Below are 13,684 nucleotides of genomic sequence, written 5' to 3'. Positions count from 1 at the left end.
CGTTGGAGCGGCTACATGGCCAATAAGAATACAAAGAAGAAGAAGAAGATGGCCGCTCTCAGGTTTCTCTCTGCTTCTGCACTATAATAGTGTAGTTAACGTGCAGATAATCTTATTTATTATATAATAATATTTTGATGATTAAATTGCAATATCCAAATCTTTTTAGTTGTTGTATCATCGGTATCATCGTAAAAAAATAAATTAAAAGAAGTCTCGTGGCAAAATGTTCCTTCTATGAGACAAAATATGATAAAATATACAAATATATTTTGCACCACGAATGAGGTGCAGATGAGTTGGCCAGAGAGGTTATTTCGCGTGTTGCAAGTTGCAAGTTGTACAGGGGAACCACCGCAGTAAAAAGTAGATTGCGTTGGATTGCATTAATTACATATAATGATAGAATACCTTAAATGCATTAATCATTGTATAGGACGACGTGTGACACTGATTTTTCAAATTTAATATTAATAAAAATATAAAATTTTAGAAATACAATATTTCTCACCAGAACTTAGCACTTGATTTGTAAACATGAAGGAGGAAATAGAAGATAATTACAATTCCGAGTTACCAGGTAAACATGAAATATAAGCAATTAGAAGCAAATAAATTTAAAAGTCTTTTGCTATTTGAATAGTATTGAATAAATGCTTACCAGAAATGATCAAAATATTTTTTTAGCTGTGATCGGAGCTTTGTTAGACACTTTAAACGACAGGAATCAGGATGTAAAGCAGTCCGTGATCGAGTCAATTGAAAAAATAAGCAAGAAGAATCCAGAAGTTGTTATTCACGCTGCTATATATTTTTGGGAAATGCATAAAAAGGTTGATATTTAGCATAATTTATATGTTAAATTGCTTTTGTATATGTATGATATTACGATTGTTATATAATTATTGCTGTTCAAAGATATCTACAGAACACATGGGATCCTTGTTGAACATAATATCCAATATATGCAAACATTCGGTTACAAGTTTAAACGTAGATCTAGTGACGTCTCTCGCTGAAGTAGCAGTAAATGAGTTAATAGGAGAGACTGAGAATGAAGCAGCTGAATTGTTGATTGAGCTTTGTAAAATACACTGTATGCAAGCTACAGGTGGACTTTTAACTAAGTATGTCCTTTTGTGATTTTGAATTATTTTATTTGCCATAAACACTGTAACGGTTAAATATAATACTGATCTGCTATAATTTATTGATAATAGATTATGATATGTATTTGTATATTGATTAGTGACATGTATTTGTAGATTAGAACCTGGGGTGATACCTAATCCTGCAATAGTTTTTACAATTGGAAAGCTTGCAGCAGCCAATCCATATGGAATGCTGTCCTTTGTTAAAATAACATTAACTATAATGTTACCAATGTTAAATCAAATACGCGAAGAAATTCTCAAACAGGCAATTTGCTTCAGTAAATATACATATATTTTATCATACTTCTTTTAAAATTAATGAAACTGTACAAATTATGTTTTTTATTTCTAGTGATTTCTAAATTTTGCGAAGCCATAAATGATTATATAACGAATGGAGATGATTTGTCTTTGGGAATTAATAAGCAGACATTTGTAGAAGAAATTTGTTCTGTTTTTGATTTTTTAATAAACAATTGGTTGAAGACATCTCGCGATTCTAAATCAACAGAAGCTATTTTGACAACACTTGTGCCTATGGTATCTTTGCTGCCTGTACAACAAGATAGCGAGAGAATCGTAAAATTGATACCCATATGTTTAAATCTTTGTAGAAAGCAAAATATACGTTTAGCTGCTGTAAGGTAAGTTTCAATAAGTTTATTAATTCACTGTATATTGCATTATTTTTTTTAAATACTTTTTTTTAATACTAAATTCAATGAACATTATATACTCTTCTAATTATTATTATTGTAATGTTAACAGAGTTGTAGCTATGATTTTAAGTTCTGTTGAGATTGAAAATGATAAAGAGGCAATCCGTGCATTTATGGAGCCTATCCATCAAACTCTATCTGAATTCGTCAGTATTCGTCCTTTTGAAGCAGCTCGGGATGCGGTTCTTACACATTATGAAGTGCTACAGTGCTCCAGGTCGTTGGTTGTTTTATATCCTGAAGAAGGTCTTGACAGGTAACTGACGTCTTTATATTTCGTTAAATTATGAAATTGAGAATCTTGAAATCGCTCATTTTTTACTTTCTTGCAGAATCTTGCAGCAGTTGAAATCACCAATTTCTCATCAACGTGCCCGCGCTTTGGTAGTCCTCAGACATCTTATAAATACTCTTCCGCCAGAGGTATGAAAATGTATAATTTCATTAATAAGTAGTGCTAGATATGCATTTTGTTTTATTAGGACGATGGATCCCTGCAAAGAATTGCACTTAGTCTGCAAGAGTCTCTTGGAGAGAATGGTGCGCTCCAAATGGTTGGTGCTATAGTAGCACTTGCAGCACGGCCGACGTTTCCCCTGTTGCCGTCACAGAGAGCTAAATTTGTTCGCTATATGGTATGTAAACAATGTTCAAATTGGATAAAAGTTAAAGAAAATTAATTGAGAAATTAAATTTGTCTTAAAATAGGTGTCACACTGCGAAATAAAGAGCGACGATATGGAAGCATGTTCTGAAGCTTTATATCTGCTTGCAACAACAGTTGATGGAGTCGAATCTTGGCTATGGCCATGTTTGATAAGTGCATTGCTGGATTCGGCTTGCATAGCATCTGTAAATAACAATTCTCTTTATTTAAGATACTCATCATTGTATATTAAATTTAATTCAATTTTTGTTCTTTATTGGTAGGTCACATCCGTGCTACGTTCACTGTCTCCATTAGCAACAAGAATAATACGCGATGAAAACTCTTCAACAAATGAAAGGGATTTCCCTGGTACAAAAGTCTTAGGCAGATGCTTGGAATTGTTGAGCAATCCGATTAATCGACCCGCAGTAATAGCCTTTTTAAAGTCGGCAGCACCTTTAGTAGGTCATCAAGTGAAACCTTATTGGGATGAAAAACTGCAGGAACTTTCGCAAGAATTTTTGCATGATAGAAGAAACTCTCGAAAAAGCTCTAAAGAAATGAAAGACGCTATGCAATTGTACTTAATACTTTTTATACATAATTTTATTTGTTATATATGTATTATTATCAGCTACTTTTAATTTTTAGGGATTTAATCTGGGAAAAAAAAGTTGTAGAATGGTTAGAAGAGAGTGTTAAACTAGAAGGAGAATCGTGGGGCACAAAACTTGCTGATGAACTCGCTTTGAAAGTAAACACACCGGGTATAGCAGCACTTTTGGCATCTACCTGCAACAATAACGCTCATATCACCCTGCTCGTCGAACTCGCGCGTTCTCACGGCACTACCAAGGAATATGCGCGAGCGGTTGGTATTTGTGCCAAACGGCATTTGAGTATCGTGCTGAAATTGATGGAGGAGTTTTGCACCATGGAGGATACTAGGAAGGCCCCTGTGAGATTATTAGGTTTTGTGAAAGACACGAAGGCTGCCGCTACCGCTGAAATTGCAAAAGCGGGTTTATTGCAATCTTACGCCGAAATTGCTCAGAAAGGGGATCCGCAGGAACTTTCCCCTGTTTTCGAAAAGCATGTAATACCATGGACTATTAAACAGTTGCACGAATGCAAGGAGTTGTCATCAAAGGAAGCAGGATTATCAGTCTTGGAACAAGTAATTTATAATTTTAATATCCTTCAGTGTATTATATCACTCTGATGTTGGTAATCATTTTTATAGAGACCTTTTTTTAAATTTGTCTCCATGGCGATACATTTTAGGAAATAATAATTGTGTAGAGTAATTTCTCATTGTCTTTTCTAATAAACTTTAAATAAAATTGAAGCATATGTGGAGAATGACTATAAATTCACCGCTCTCGCAATTAATGAAATTCTATATAATCTTAATAAACGAATGAATAAATTTGAATATAAACTATTCTCATCGAAGACGGAACGTTACATTTTGCATGTTATTTAGATAACTTAGGATACTGTTTATTCTAAGTCACACATTCGGTCATTCCTTCCGGATTCATCCTCTCTCGTCCTGCAAGTTTTTCACATACACATTGAATCTATATATCTAAAATAAAATATTGTCTATGTTTTGATTTATAGGTGGCCAATGCTGTTCATCCCGCCAGATTGCCCGAATCTAAAGGCTTGCGTATGAAAGCGACTGCTTTAGCTACTTTATTAGGAATTTTACAGTCGTCGACGGGATATAGGCCATTGCAACTCTATCCGGCGATACTAAAAGCAGCAAACTCTCTAATGTATGTTTTATTTAAATAACAATCTATTCAACATCACAAGTTGACGTTAATATATTTTTTTAAACATTTTTACAGACGTATACCGCCAATACTAAATAATGAAGAAAGACAGATTTTCCTCGGTGCAGCATTGGATAAAACGATTAGTGCTAGTTCAGAGGTACCAAAATTAAGATTTCAATATCATATATATATATATATATATATATATCGATTATTGTCGTGATAATATTATAATATCTTTGTCTTAGATTGTTTTGCAATTACATCCAGAAATAATGCAGCAAGTTGTGGACGAGTTGGGAACAGTGTCCAGCGAAATTGTATCTGATTCAGCGGACGCGCTATCTGAGCTGATTGACATTTTATTACCCTGGATGCAATCCAAGTCGATTGTGGAAAGAAAAAATACTTTATTGGTGCTGCATACTGTGCTTCAGTAATTATTACAATTATAATCACTCAAATATATGTCACATTATTATACAAATACGTTATATATTTGTAACATGTACTTTCTTTTACAGATCTTATTATAATTCTCTGAAATATACATATCCAGGTGGCAAGTTGGATGCCGGAAAACTTGTAGGAAGAACTTTATGCTGGTGTGCGGACACCGAATTTGCATTGAGACCACTGGCGATAGATTGCATGCTTCTCTCTCTGGATATTGCAGCCCGTCATCGGCATGTATCACTTGATAATGTCCTGAATGAGGACATACAACAAATAAAGAAAGAACTTATGATTGAAGATTCATCGGTATCTTACGGAGCCATACAAGTAAGTTGGTATAATTGAGTGATGCTAATAATCACGTAAATATCACTACAATAACGAAAAATGAAAAAAATACTGTTGTAGAGACTGGCTAATGCAGTATCGCAAAAAATCCCAAATGGTGAGATAGTTAGCTTAGCGGAGGGTTTGATAGAAGGCTTGTTATTCTATGGAGAAGCAAGCTTGGTAGCAGGCATAGCTCTCTCACAACATTTTCAAATTAAAGGATCGGAGATATCCAGAACTGATGTTTGTTTAGTTGGTATGTAAAGTGTAAATGATTCTGTCACTAATCGTGATCATTTAAAAATCTTTATTCAATTTTATATTATATTGCTGACAAAATATTTTTTTACTATTTATGTTGTAGAAAGTATTATTGCGCAAATGAGACAAATGGAAAACGCGAGCTGTAGATACATTGCAACAGTGGCTATAGTATCATTAATGAAGCATCATCCGGAAGAAGTGATCGAGCATCTTTTGTCTCAGCCGTTACCACTGGATCCGGGTACCGCGTTATGTTGGAAAGAAATTGGCAATAATGACTTTCTTGGACCTCGAGTAGGTCTTTCTATATACAACTACGTAATTGTTTATACTTTGCATTATAAATATATATCAATATTTTTTTCAGGCTCTGGATATGTTATTGATAAAACTCGAATCCAACAATCTATTCTCTGATATTCCTCTTCCGTCCGTGCATTCTGGACAAAATAATATCGCATCTCTCTCGTCCTTGGCGGCTATCGTAGGCTTAAAGCATCTTCTTGAATCGTCGCATGTGGAAAACTTAATTGCCGGTACGCAATTAGCGGGATTATTATCAATCCTTCTGAAATACCTCTCGGGCTGGTTACATGTCGAAGCTCCTGCGTCGGTGATAAATACGAAATACGGATACGTACCGAATCGGGCAGTACAAAAGATAAATCCTCGTACAGAAGTATATTCTATATTAACCAACATATTAGTAATTATCCAACCAAACGCTGCATCTAATTTACCGATAGAGACTGTACGTATAAAAGCATTTTACAAATTTATGATTGTTTTAACTTTAAGTTAATGTAAATGTTTTGTATCTAGACATTTGCTTCCGAAACACAAGCCGAAGAAAGCCTGATATTGACTGTACGAACAATAATGAAATGTATATCAACTAAAAGCGAGATTCTGTCAAACATGACACAGTATTTGGGTAAACTGATGACTAGCACGATAGCCAGACAGCGAGCGGTCGCCGCTACTTTTTATTCAGAATTGATTGGCAAAATAGATTGTGGACCTATATGGCTTGATGCTATAATTAATACTCTGCACGACGCTAAGATCGATTCTTCCTCTTTAGTGCGAAAACTCGCTACCATCGGACTGGCTAGAATAGCCTACTTGGATCCGAAACAGGTAAAATATTGTTTTTCAATACGTATTTTTATATACTAACATAATTATTGTCTTTTAGGTCGATGAATATTTCGACAATTGCATGGAAGCCTTACTCGATGGATTAGAGGAAACCGCCGGTGGAGAAGGTGGTGCTGAAGTAGTACTTGAGTCGTTACGTGGTCTCTCAGTATTATTATCGGTTCAATACAAGAGACCTATTAGTCCACGAGTGGTGCTGGCCTTGAAACCATTCCTCGAGAAAGAAAACTGGGAAATGAAACTTGCTGCCATAGATGCTTTGGGTGCGATAGCTACCAATTGGCAGAAATCAGTTGCGTTGCCAAATGATGATTTGATTGATCATCTTCTGGGCTGTTTACCGTCTTTGATAATAAGACTGGAAGACTCGAATACAACAGTAGTTAAGGTATGTGTATCGTTGTAAAACGTATTGTTCAGATGTTTATTTATGCTGCTTATGCAACAGACTGCACAGGAAACCTTATGTAAAACTACAAGTATCGTACAGAGTGAGAAATTATCGCATGTGATACGTACTAATTTGGGACCACAAGCAAAGTTCAGTTTCAAGGATTTTTCCAAAAATTTAATAAAATGTTTGAAAGAGGAATTCCCACAAAGAGCAGAAGAACTTAGGTATAGAATACTTTAATGTATTTTTTAATTAAATTAAATATTTAAAATAGGTATGTATCTTAAGATTATTTTTTGACAGAAACGCCGTTGTCCGTGGCTACTCTAAATCGGAGAATTATCATACTAGAGCTACATCCGCACTTCTCTTAGGGTTATTCGATTCTCCAAGACCCGAAGATATACAAAGACTGTTACAACTCCTACGCGATAGAGAAAGTATTGTCAGAATGCGCGCTTCGCAAGCTCTTTCATTTTGCTTTACACTTTAATATAGATAACTTTTCGATGTTTTTTGTTTCGAGATGTATTGAGAAACATTTTCAAGATTTCAAAACTTTTACAGTTAAGTTTTTTTATTCTTGTGATATTGTGTAAAATAGATTTTCAAAAATCAATTTATTACAAGCCATATTATTATAATGTATAAAAATGTTATTGTAATTATGATAGATTTATTAGATAGATTATGTAAATAGATATTTGATTTATTAGGATCATGTGGAAAGATATATTTGTAAATGAATTGGTACACTATTATTTTTAATTAATTGATTGATTTCTCTCTTCTCTATCGGCACTTTACATGCAATGTACGGTCTATGTCCTGTATATGATGAAGGCAACTTATCATAAATAATACTTAATTTATTTTCATTGATTAATTTTCTTATATGTTCTTCTTCTAATATCTTTTCCTTTATGTGTTTCGAACTCACTGTATAAATAATTTTTCAAATTATTTAGTTATATAAGAAATTTCTTGTATATAAAAGAGAATTATTGTAAGTACTTTTCTTTTACACACACATACATGACGCTTTTTCTTTTTTTATCATAGCAGGTATCATCTGTTAGAAAAGAACGACTTTGCATACTATCCCATTTTCTAGCAGCTCCTTGAAATCTCACTGGCAAACGAGATATATGTCGATCAATTTCCTGTAAAATGATTCTATCTGTTTATAATTGCTATGAAACTTATTGCAAATTTACAATAATTGTATAAAATAATATAATACGGGTTTTTCTCGCTCTTCTATGTGTTTCTTTGATAAGCAAGGACGGTGTACTTTAAAATCATCCCAAACTTCCTTCGTCGCTTGATCTATCGTTTTTTTATATATAAAATCGATCACTAATTTTCTTTGATCTTTATCTTGCACATCATCTAAACTTACACTCGGCACCATATGTATTCTTGGCCTTTCTCTAAACAAAGATTAATATTCCAGAAATTTATGCATAATTATACATATGTATGTAGAATCGAATATATATAGAAATTATCAAGTTAATCTTATGTATTTTGTTGTCTTATTAAATTGATCTTGTTATCAAATCATTACTTGATTATGCTTTCCAGATATTTATCTCCAAGAATACGTTTTTTTTCTGTCGCTTTTACATCAATACCGATCATATTCTTCGGCTCCCATAGTGCATTGAATGCAGGACGTTTAGCACAGCTCAGATGCTCCAAAGTATCATGAGCTGTAATCATACGCTGTGGTTGTAATAACATTGTCGATTTCCTCCCAAATCTGCAGAAATCTACTACAAAATTAGATAATCTAGGATATAGAATGATAAACTTTTGGAACTTTTGTAGTATATTAATTACATCAAATAATGTTAATATTTATATGTGGAAAATATCTGATTTACATGATCAATAAATAAAAGATTTAAAATAACATATTAAAAAAAAAAACATCGGTTTTAGAGAGTGCAATCTACAGAGCTGCGAAAATAGCAATTGTTTTAGCACGTCTCAAATATTGAATTGATGAAACATATTTTTATGTAGTAATAGATACATATGTGATATATAATTATAAACCAGTTGTGTGAAAAATGTTTCAAATTTTTAATACATATTCTTTATAACTTTTTACACTATTCAAACTTTTTCACGTATGCATGATATTCGTACAATAATCATACATCTAAGATTGCATTTACAATCTTCTCTTCTCCAAAGTACATGGATCAACATAAAATACTTTATATTATATATGTACATTATATTTATGCTATATATGTATATAACAATGTATTTTTATAAAAATTGTATATAACAATATAATATGATACGTCCCTGAACATTATTACAAGAATTTATATTATAATATATAATAGTATCGTATAAATATAAGATAAATCATTTGCTATGTAATTTTTCTATGCAAACACTAAGTTGTTGAAGACGATGAAGCAAATGGCGCATATTCGCGCTTGATTGTCGGAGACCTGACTGCTCGCCACCCACTTCATGTCGCTGACCTAGCTCGAAGTGTAGTCTAGTCAAACGTTCTTGCTGTTCTCGTATTTCCGTCATTTGCTCCATACTACAATCTTTTCCTACAAACAATTATCGATCTCATTAAGTATTCTATTGTTTATACATCATAAACTATACTAACCAAATGCTCGTAAATTGCCACTGTGAAAATCTTCCAGCAATTGTAGCAAAGCTTGCTCCATATGACGAACATCAGGAACCTCTGACAGAAAGCAATGGTGTTTGCATGGCACCACGGCTTTATATAATAATGCCAAAACAAAATCAAAAGATGTGAAACTTAAACATAAGGCTTAACTTAAATCATAACAAATTATAAAAATTATAAAATTATAACAAATTATAAAATATACAAATGTATATGAATACATTTATGAACTGAAATGCAGGTCAAATAGAATTAGCAAACAAAAGAAACTGAGAAGATGAAAAATCACATTGTATTTAAAATAATTTCCAGAACCTTAATTACCTTTGTGCTGTCTTACAATTCTTGGTGGATCAGGTCGATTAGGTCTCTGCTTTTCCTTCTCGTTAAGATATGTCAGTCGAGATTGATTGCCAGTATAACTTGAAGCATTAGCAGCTCGACTGGAAACCATGGAGCCTTGACTCGTTCCTTGACCAGAGCTTCCTTTGCTAACAATTGGCGATGTTTGTGCGTTATTTTCCCACAATATTTGTTGCTGCAAAAATATCACTCAGATAAATAAGTATATTACTGTACCATTGTTAGGATCAAAATTGTACATTATGAGACATCATACCGATATACTGGAATTATGAATTTCAGTTTTGCTCGGACGATGAGAAGATCTTGCTGGCGTTGATGGGGGAGTAGCTTCTCCTCCATGACTGAGTGGTTCTTCACTTTCTTCTTCTTGAACCAACTGTTGCAATTCTCCACATCCAGCTGCTTCTACCATAACGATGAGAAATGTGTGTAACTGGAAGAACTATTATCCTCTCTCTCTCTCTCTCTCTCTCTGTTCAAATAATCGTTTTATTTTTTAGCATTACAATATATATTTTTGTATTATATTTTAGATAATACAGTAAAGAATAAAATAATTTACCTATTATAGGATACCCTGGTATATCCCAGTATCCTTTCAATTACACTTTCGATGTTTTGTCAGTGCTGTTGATAAAAACATTGAAGACATATTTAAATGTATTTATCATATTAGTTTTTCTTTTTATTATTTACCTTTTGTTCCTCCTAACGTTACATTTAACCTCGTTTGCAAATATAGACTATAAAGATTTTTAATTCTTCTTTTATAGGAAGACCAAAAATTTTTTTACATATAAATGTAGAATTGTCACATCTGAATCATGTGTGTGTGATGCATGAATATCTAGATAAGATATGTACATAAGATGAAAGTACTCTATTGCAGTAGTGTGTGTTTAGTCTAAATTTAGGTTAGGTTAATATGAAACTGTTTTGTCTGAAACCATGAAGGAAGATATAAGGAGACTCCACTCGGTCTCGCCAGTCTACAAGACATGAACCCATTTTAGGTTTCGAGTTCCGTTTCCGATTCTCGACACTCGCAGCGCTCGTGAATTTAGTAGTGCTGCGCATAATGAGTGCGAGTAAGAGAAATGATCATTTCTCTTACTCGCACTCATCAGAATCGGAAGCTGAACTCGAAACCTAAAATGGGTCCACTTTTATTTTACGGAGTGGAGTCTCCTTATATCTTACTTCCTGTCTGAAACATTTTCTAACTTTTTAGAACTTAAGCCAGCGGCACACCATACTTGTTTTTCTGCTAGATTGCTAGCTGGATCAGATTCTTGCCATCGAATTGGCTGCGATACTGGCACTGTCAGCACCGCAGCCAATACAGTGGCAAGAATCTAATCCAGCTAGCAATTCAAGAAAACAAGCATCGTGTGCCACTGGCTTAAGGCCCGATTGCACCAACGTGATTTCAACTTTAAGCGAAACTTAAACTGTCTCCGTCTCTCTTTCAGCTTTAATATGAAATAGATAGAATTTTAAGTCTCGCTTAAAATCAAGTAATATTGGTGCAACCATGCCTAAGTGAAATAGATACTTATCCATTTGGCGAAAGCGAGAAAAGTGTAACCTTAGTGTAGATGTAAAAGTCATACTTGTTCATCAATATATCAGTGACTTCAGCCTGGTGCGTCCATGATGTCCAGAGTAATCAGCTGATTGTGTTGCTGTGAACTGCAAAATATAAACAATAATTTTGTGTTTTTGATTTGCTGATTCTATATCGTCTGTTTTATCTCATATGAATTAACACGTGGTTGTAAGTTTCTTGATATCTACATGTATGTATACTGAATACAAAATTTATTTAACAAACGTTGTGTTATTGTTGTTAATTGTGTATGCTTTATTAAATTTACGCATATACTAATTTTATTAGGTAAAAAGATATTAAAAGGTATAATTGATCAAGTACTTTTACTGGCATTATGTTATTCTGATTTGAACAAAAGTATATACAAATAATGTATAATTTAAAAATGTCATTCTGGTTTGTAACAGTTCTTTAATTGCTGAAAGCAAACATTACATTTTATTAACTCTAATATGATACTTTATTAAATATAGCTTGTTTCCTTTTTTGAAAAATTTTCAGTGAATGTTAAAAAAATCCCGCTTACCTCAAATTTTGATAAAAATACACTCATTCGCGTTTTTGTACGAAATGAATGAATATCTGGCAACAATAATGATCGCAACATAGCAACAAATCGAACGATTCTTTGTATTAGCAGTAAATTTTTATATTTAAAGCAGTAAATTTGTGTTTTTGAAACAGCATTCTTCTTCTTTCTAATTTAATGGCACCCATTACATATGGCGAACGCCAACGATACGGCCAGTATCAAATGTGACGACTTGTAAACAATGAAGATGATGAAATTGAGAGCACCCGATCTGAAACACGTTCCCCGCGGTCGAGTGGTTCTTCGGAACTTTGAAACAGCATTAATAGAGCATGAAAAATATAATATCGATGCGCATGTCGTATTGCAGTTTTCGCGGCTGTGACAGATTTCCTAACCTGAATAGTCATAAACTTTAACGATTAATATCTCGGTTTGTGGGACACAGCGGGACGTTTTTCTACTAGATTCATTCATTTCGTACAAAAACGCGTCGAATGAGTGTATTTTTATCAAAATTTGAGGTGAGCGGGGTCTTCTTAACATTTACCAAATTTATATTTTGATTAGCTTTTACTAAAGTGTTTTATTAAGTGTATATTTTTATTGGTAATAATAAATGTATTAATCTTTATTTTATACTTTTCTTAATTGTATATGTATGCATCAGTAAGTATGTACAATTATTGAAATTTTTATTTTTATTGCAACAGATATAAAATTATATTGTGCCATGGCAACCAAGGAAGAAGTAAACAGTACAACTACTGATGCAAAGATTGAAGAGACGCCAGATAATTCAACAACAGAAGATCCACCAACTAGTTTAGATACCATCCCTGAGGGAAATGCACCACGAAATGAGCTTCAAACAGCGCCAAAAGACAAGTCAAAGAGTATGACTTCATCTTCGTTTACATACAAATTTACAAGTGTGCAACAAAGTATATTTGAAAAAGTGAATTTTAAATTTAAATTTCATAGTTGATATACTACTGAAGGCTACTGCCAATGCTCCGATTATGAAACAAAAGAAATGGTCAGTTTGTCAAGACAATCCTATTGGACGGATCTCGGAATTCATAAAAAAATATCTCAAGCTGGATCCTAACGAGAGACTGGTACATTGAAATACTCCTTTTCTCTTCTATTAGTACAATGAGGCGACGATAATAATAATGAATTTTTGCTTTTCAGTTTCTCTATGTCAATCAGACATTTGCACCTGCTCCAGATCAGACAGTCAAGAATTTGTATGATTGCTACGGTGCTGACGGAAAGTTGGTTATACATTACTGTAAGAGTCAAGCATGGGGCTGAGATTTGTTAAAATTAGCTTGCCAATATTAATTTTCTCCGACAAAGAATAACATATAAGTTGACATGAGAAACACATTGTGATAATTCTAGTTTTCTATTTATTATATAATTTTAAGTTTTTAACTTATGTTTAATATAATTGTAATTACAATATAATTATGATACCCGGTTTTTTTTATTGTTGTTTTGTAGAAGAATTCTTGCTGATATTACATATTCATGTTATAAAAATGCTGTCACAGTTACATTGTATGCATTAATCTTTT

At 33.2% G+C, this 13,684-nt stretch overlaps 4 protein-coding genes across 12 annotated transcripts; 2 read left to right on the top strand and 2 right to left on the bottom strand.

Annotated features, from left to right (window-relative positions):
• Window positions 1-25: 25 nt before the first annotated feature.
• On the top strand, window positions 26-7,444 carry LOC108774120 (maestro heat-like repeat-containing protein family member 1). Of its 2 annotated transcripts, none has more exons than XM_018540137.1 (23): window positions 26-62; window positions 170-580; window positions 688-833; window positions 919-1,127; window positions 1,266-1,432; window positions 1,507-1,798; window positions 1,923-2,129; window positions 2,206-2,296; window positions 2,356-2,508; window positions 2,582-2,725; window positions 2,804-3,102; window positions 3,174-3,699; window positions 4,149-4,306; window positions 4,382-4,466; window positions 4,558-4,745; window positions 4,834-5,092; window positions 5,174-5,351; window positions 5,460-5,653; window positions 5,727-6,110; window positions 6,182-6,499; window positions 6,558-6,908; window positions 6,969-7,138; window positions 7,218-7,444. In XM_018540137.1, the coding sequence occupies exons 2-23, from the start codon at window positions 538-540 to the stop codon at window positions 7,405-7,407; spliced, it is 4,752 nt and encodes a 1,583-aa protein (XP_018395639.1). In that variant the 5' UTR covers window positions 26-62; window positions 170-537; the 3' UTR covers window positions 7,408-7,444. The 2 variants fall into 2 exon arrangements, with proteins under 2 accessions (XP_018395639.1, XP_018395640.1); XM_018540138.1 differs by lacking the exon at window positions 26-62 and having other exon boundaries at window positions 148-366; window positions 494-580.
• Window positions 7,445-7,573: 129 nt separating this feature from the next.
• LOC108774133 (uncharacterized) lies at window positions 7,574-8,870 on the bottom strand. Of its 4 annotated transcripts, XM_018540157.1 has the most exons (5): window positions 8,760-8,870; window positions 8,485-8,679; window positions 8,158-8,347; window positions 7,929-8,077; window positions 7,574-7,853 (listed from the first exon to the last, which is right to left on the bottom strand). In XM_018540157.1, the coding sequence occupies exons 2-5, from the start codon at window positions 8,658-8,660 to the stop codon at window positions 7,790-7,792; spliced, it is 579 nt and encodes a 192-aa protein (XP_018395659.1). In that variant the 5' UTR covers window positions 8,661-8,679; window positions 8,760-8,870; the 3' UTR covers window positions 7,574-7,789. The 4 variants fall into 4 exon arrangements, with proteins under 4 accessions (XP_018395659.1, XP_018395658.1, XP_018395660.1 ...); XM_018540156.1 differs by lacking the exon at window positions 8,760-8,870 and having other exon boundaries at window positions 8,485-8,739; XM_018540158.1 differs by lacking the exon at window positions 8,760-8,870 and having other exon boundaries at window positions 7,944-8,077; window positions 8,485-8,739.
• A 367-nt stretch (window positions 8,871-9,237) lies between these two features.
• Window positions 9,238-10,792, bottom strand: LOC108774122 (coiled-coil domain-containing protein 28A). Of its 2 annotated transcripts, none has more exons than XM_018540141.1 (6): window positions 10,651-10,792; window positions 10,517-10,581; window positions 10,208-10,426; window positions 9,913-10,126; window positions 9,562-9,678; window positions 9,238-9,499 (listed from the first exon to the last, which is right to left on the bottom strand). In XM_018540141.1, exons 3-6 carry the CDS (start codon window positions 10,364-10,366, stop codon window positions 9,300-9,302), a joined length of 690 nt encoding a protein of 229 aa, XP_018395643.1. In that variant the 5' UTR covers window positions 10,367-10,426; window positions 10,517-10,581; window positions 10,651-10,792; the 3' UTR covers window positions 9,238-9,299. The 2 variants fall into 2 exon arrangements, with proteins under 2 accessions (XP_018395643.1, XP_018395644.1); XM_018540142.1 differs by having other exon boundaries at window positions 9,562-9,642.
• A 738-nt stretch (window positions 10,793-11,530) lies between these two features.
• On the top strand, window positions 11,531-13,569 carry Atg12 (Autophagy-related 12). 4 transcript variants are annotated; one of them, XM_018540145.1, is made up of 4 exons: window positions 11,531-11,599; window positions 12,812-12,994; window positions 13,083-13,219; window positions 13,296-13,569. In XM_018540145.1, the coding sequence occupies exons 2-4, from the start codon at window positions 12,832-12,834 to the stop codon at window positions 13,416-13,418; spliced, it is 423 nt and encodes a 140-aa protein (XP_018395647.1). In that variant the 5' UTR covers window positions 11,531-11,599; window positions 12,812-12,831; the 3' UTR covers window positions 13,419-13,569. The 4 variants fall into 4 exon arrangements, with proteins under 4 accessions (XP_018395647.1, XP_018395645.1, XP_018395648.1 ...); XM_018540143.1 differs by lacking the exon at window positions 11,531-11,599 and adding an exon at window positions 11,606-11,731; XM_018540146.1 differs by lacking the exon at window positions 11,531-11,599 and adding an exon at window positions 11,606-11,753.
• The last annotated feature ends 115 nt before the right edge of the window (window positions 13,570-13,684 follow it).

Source organism: Cyphomyrmex costatus, unplaced genomic scaffold (genome assembly GCF_001594065.2).
Source record: "Cyphomyrmex costatus isolate MS0001 unplaced genomic scaffold, Ccosl1.0 scaffold235, whole genome shotgun sequence".
Lineage (NCBI taxonomy): Eukaryota > Metazoa > Arthropoda > Insecta > Hymenoptera > Formicidae > Cyphomyrmex > Cyphomyrmex costatus.
Note: the sequence above shows the minus strand (reverse complement) of the source record. Positions and strands in the feature narration are given on the sequence as shown.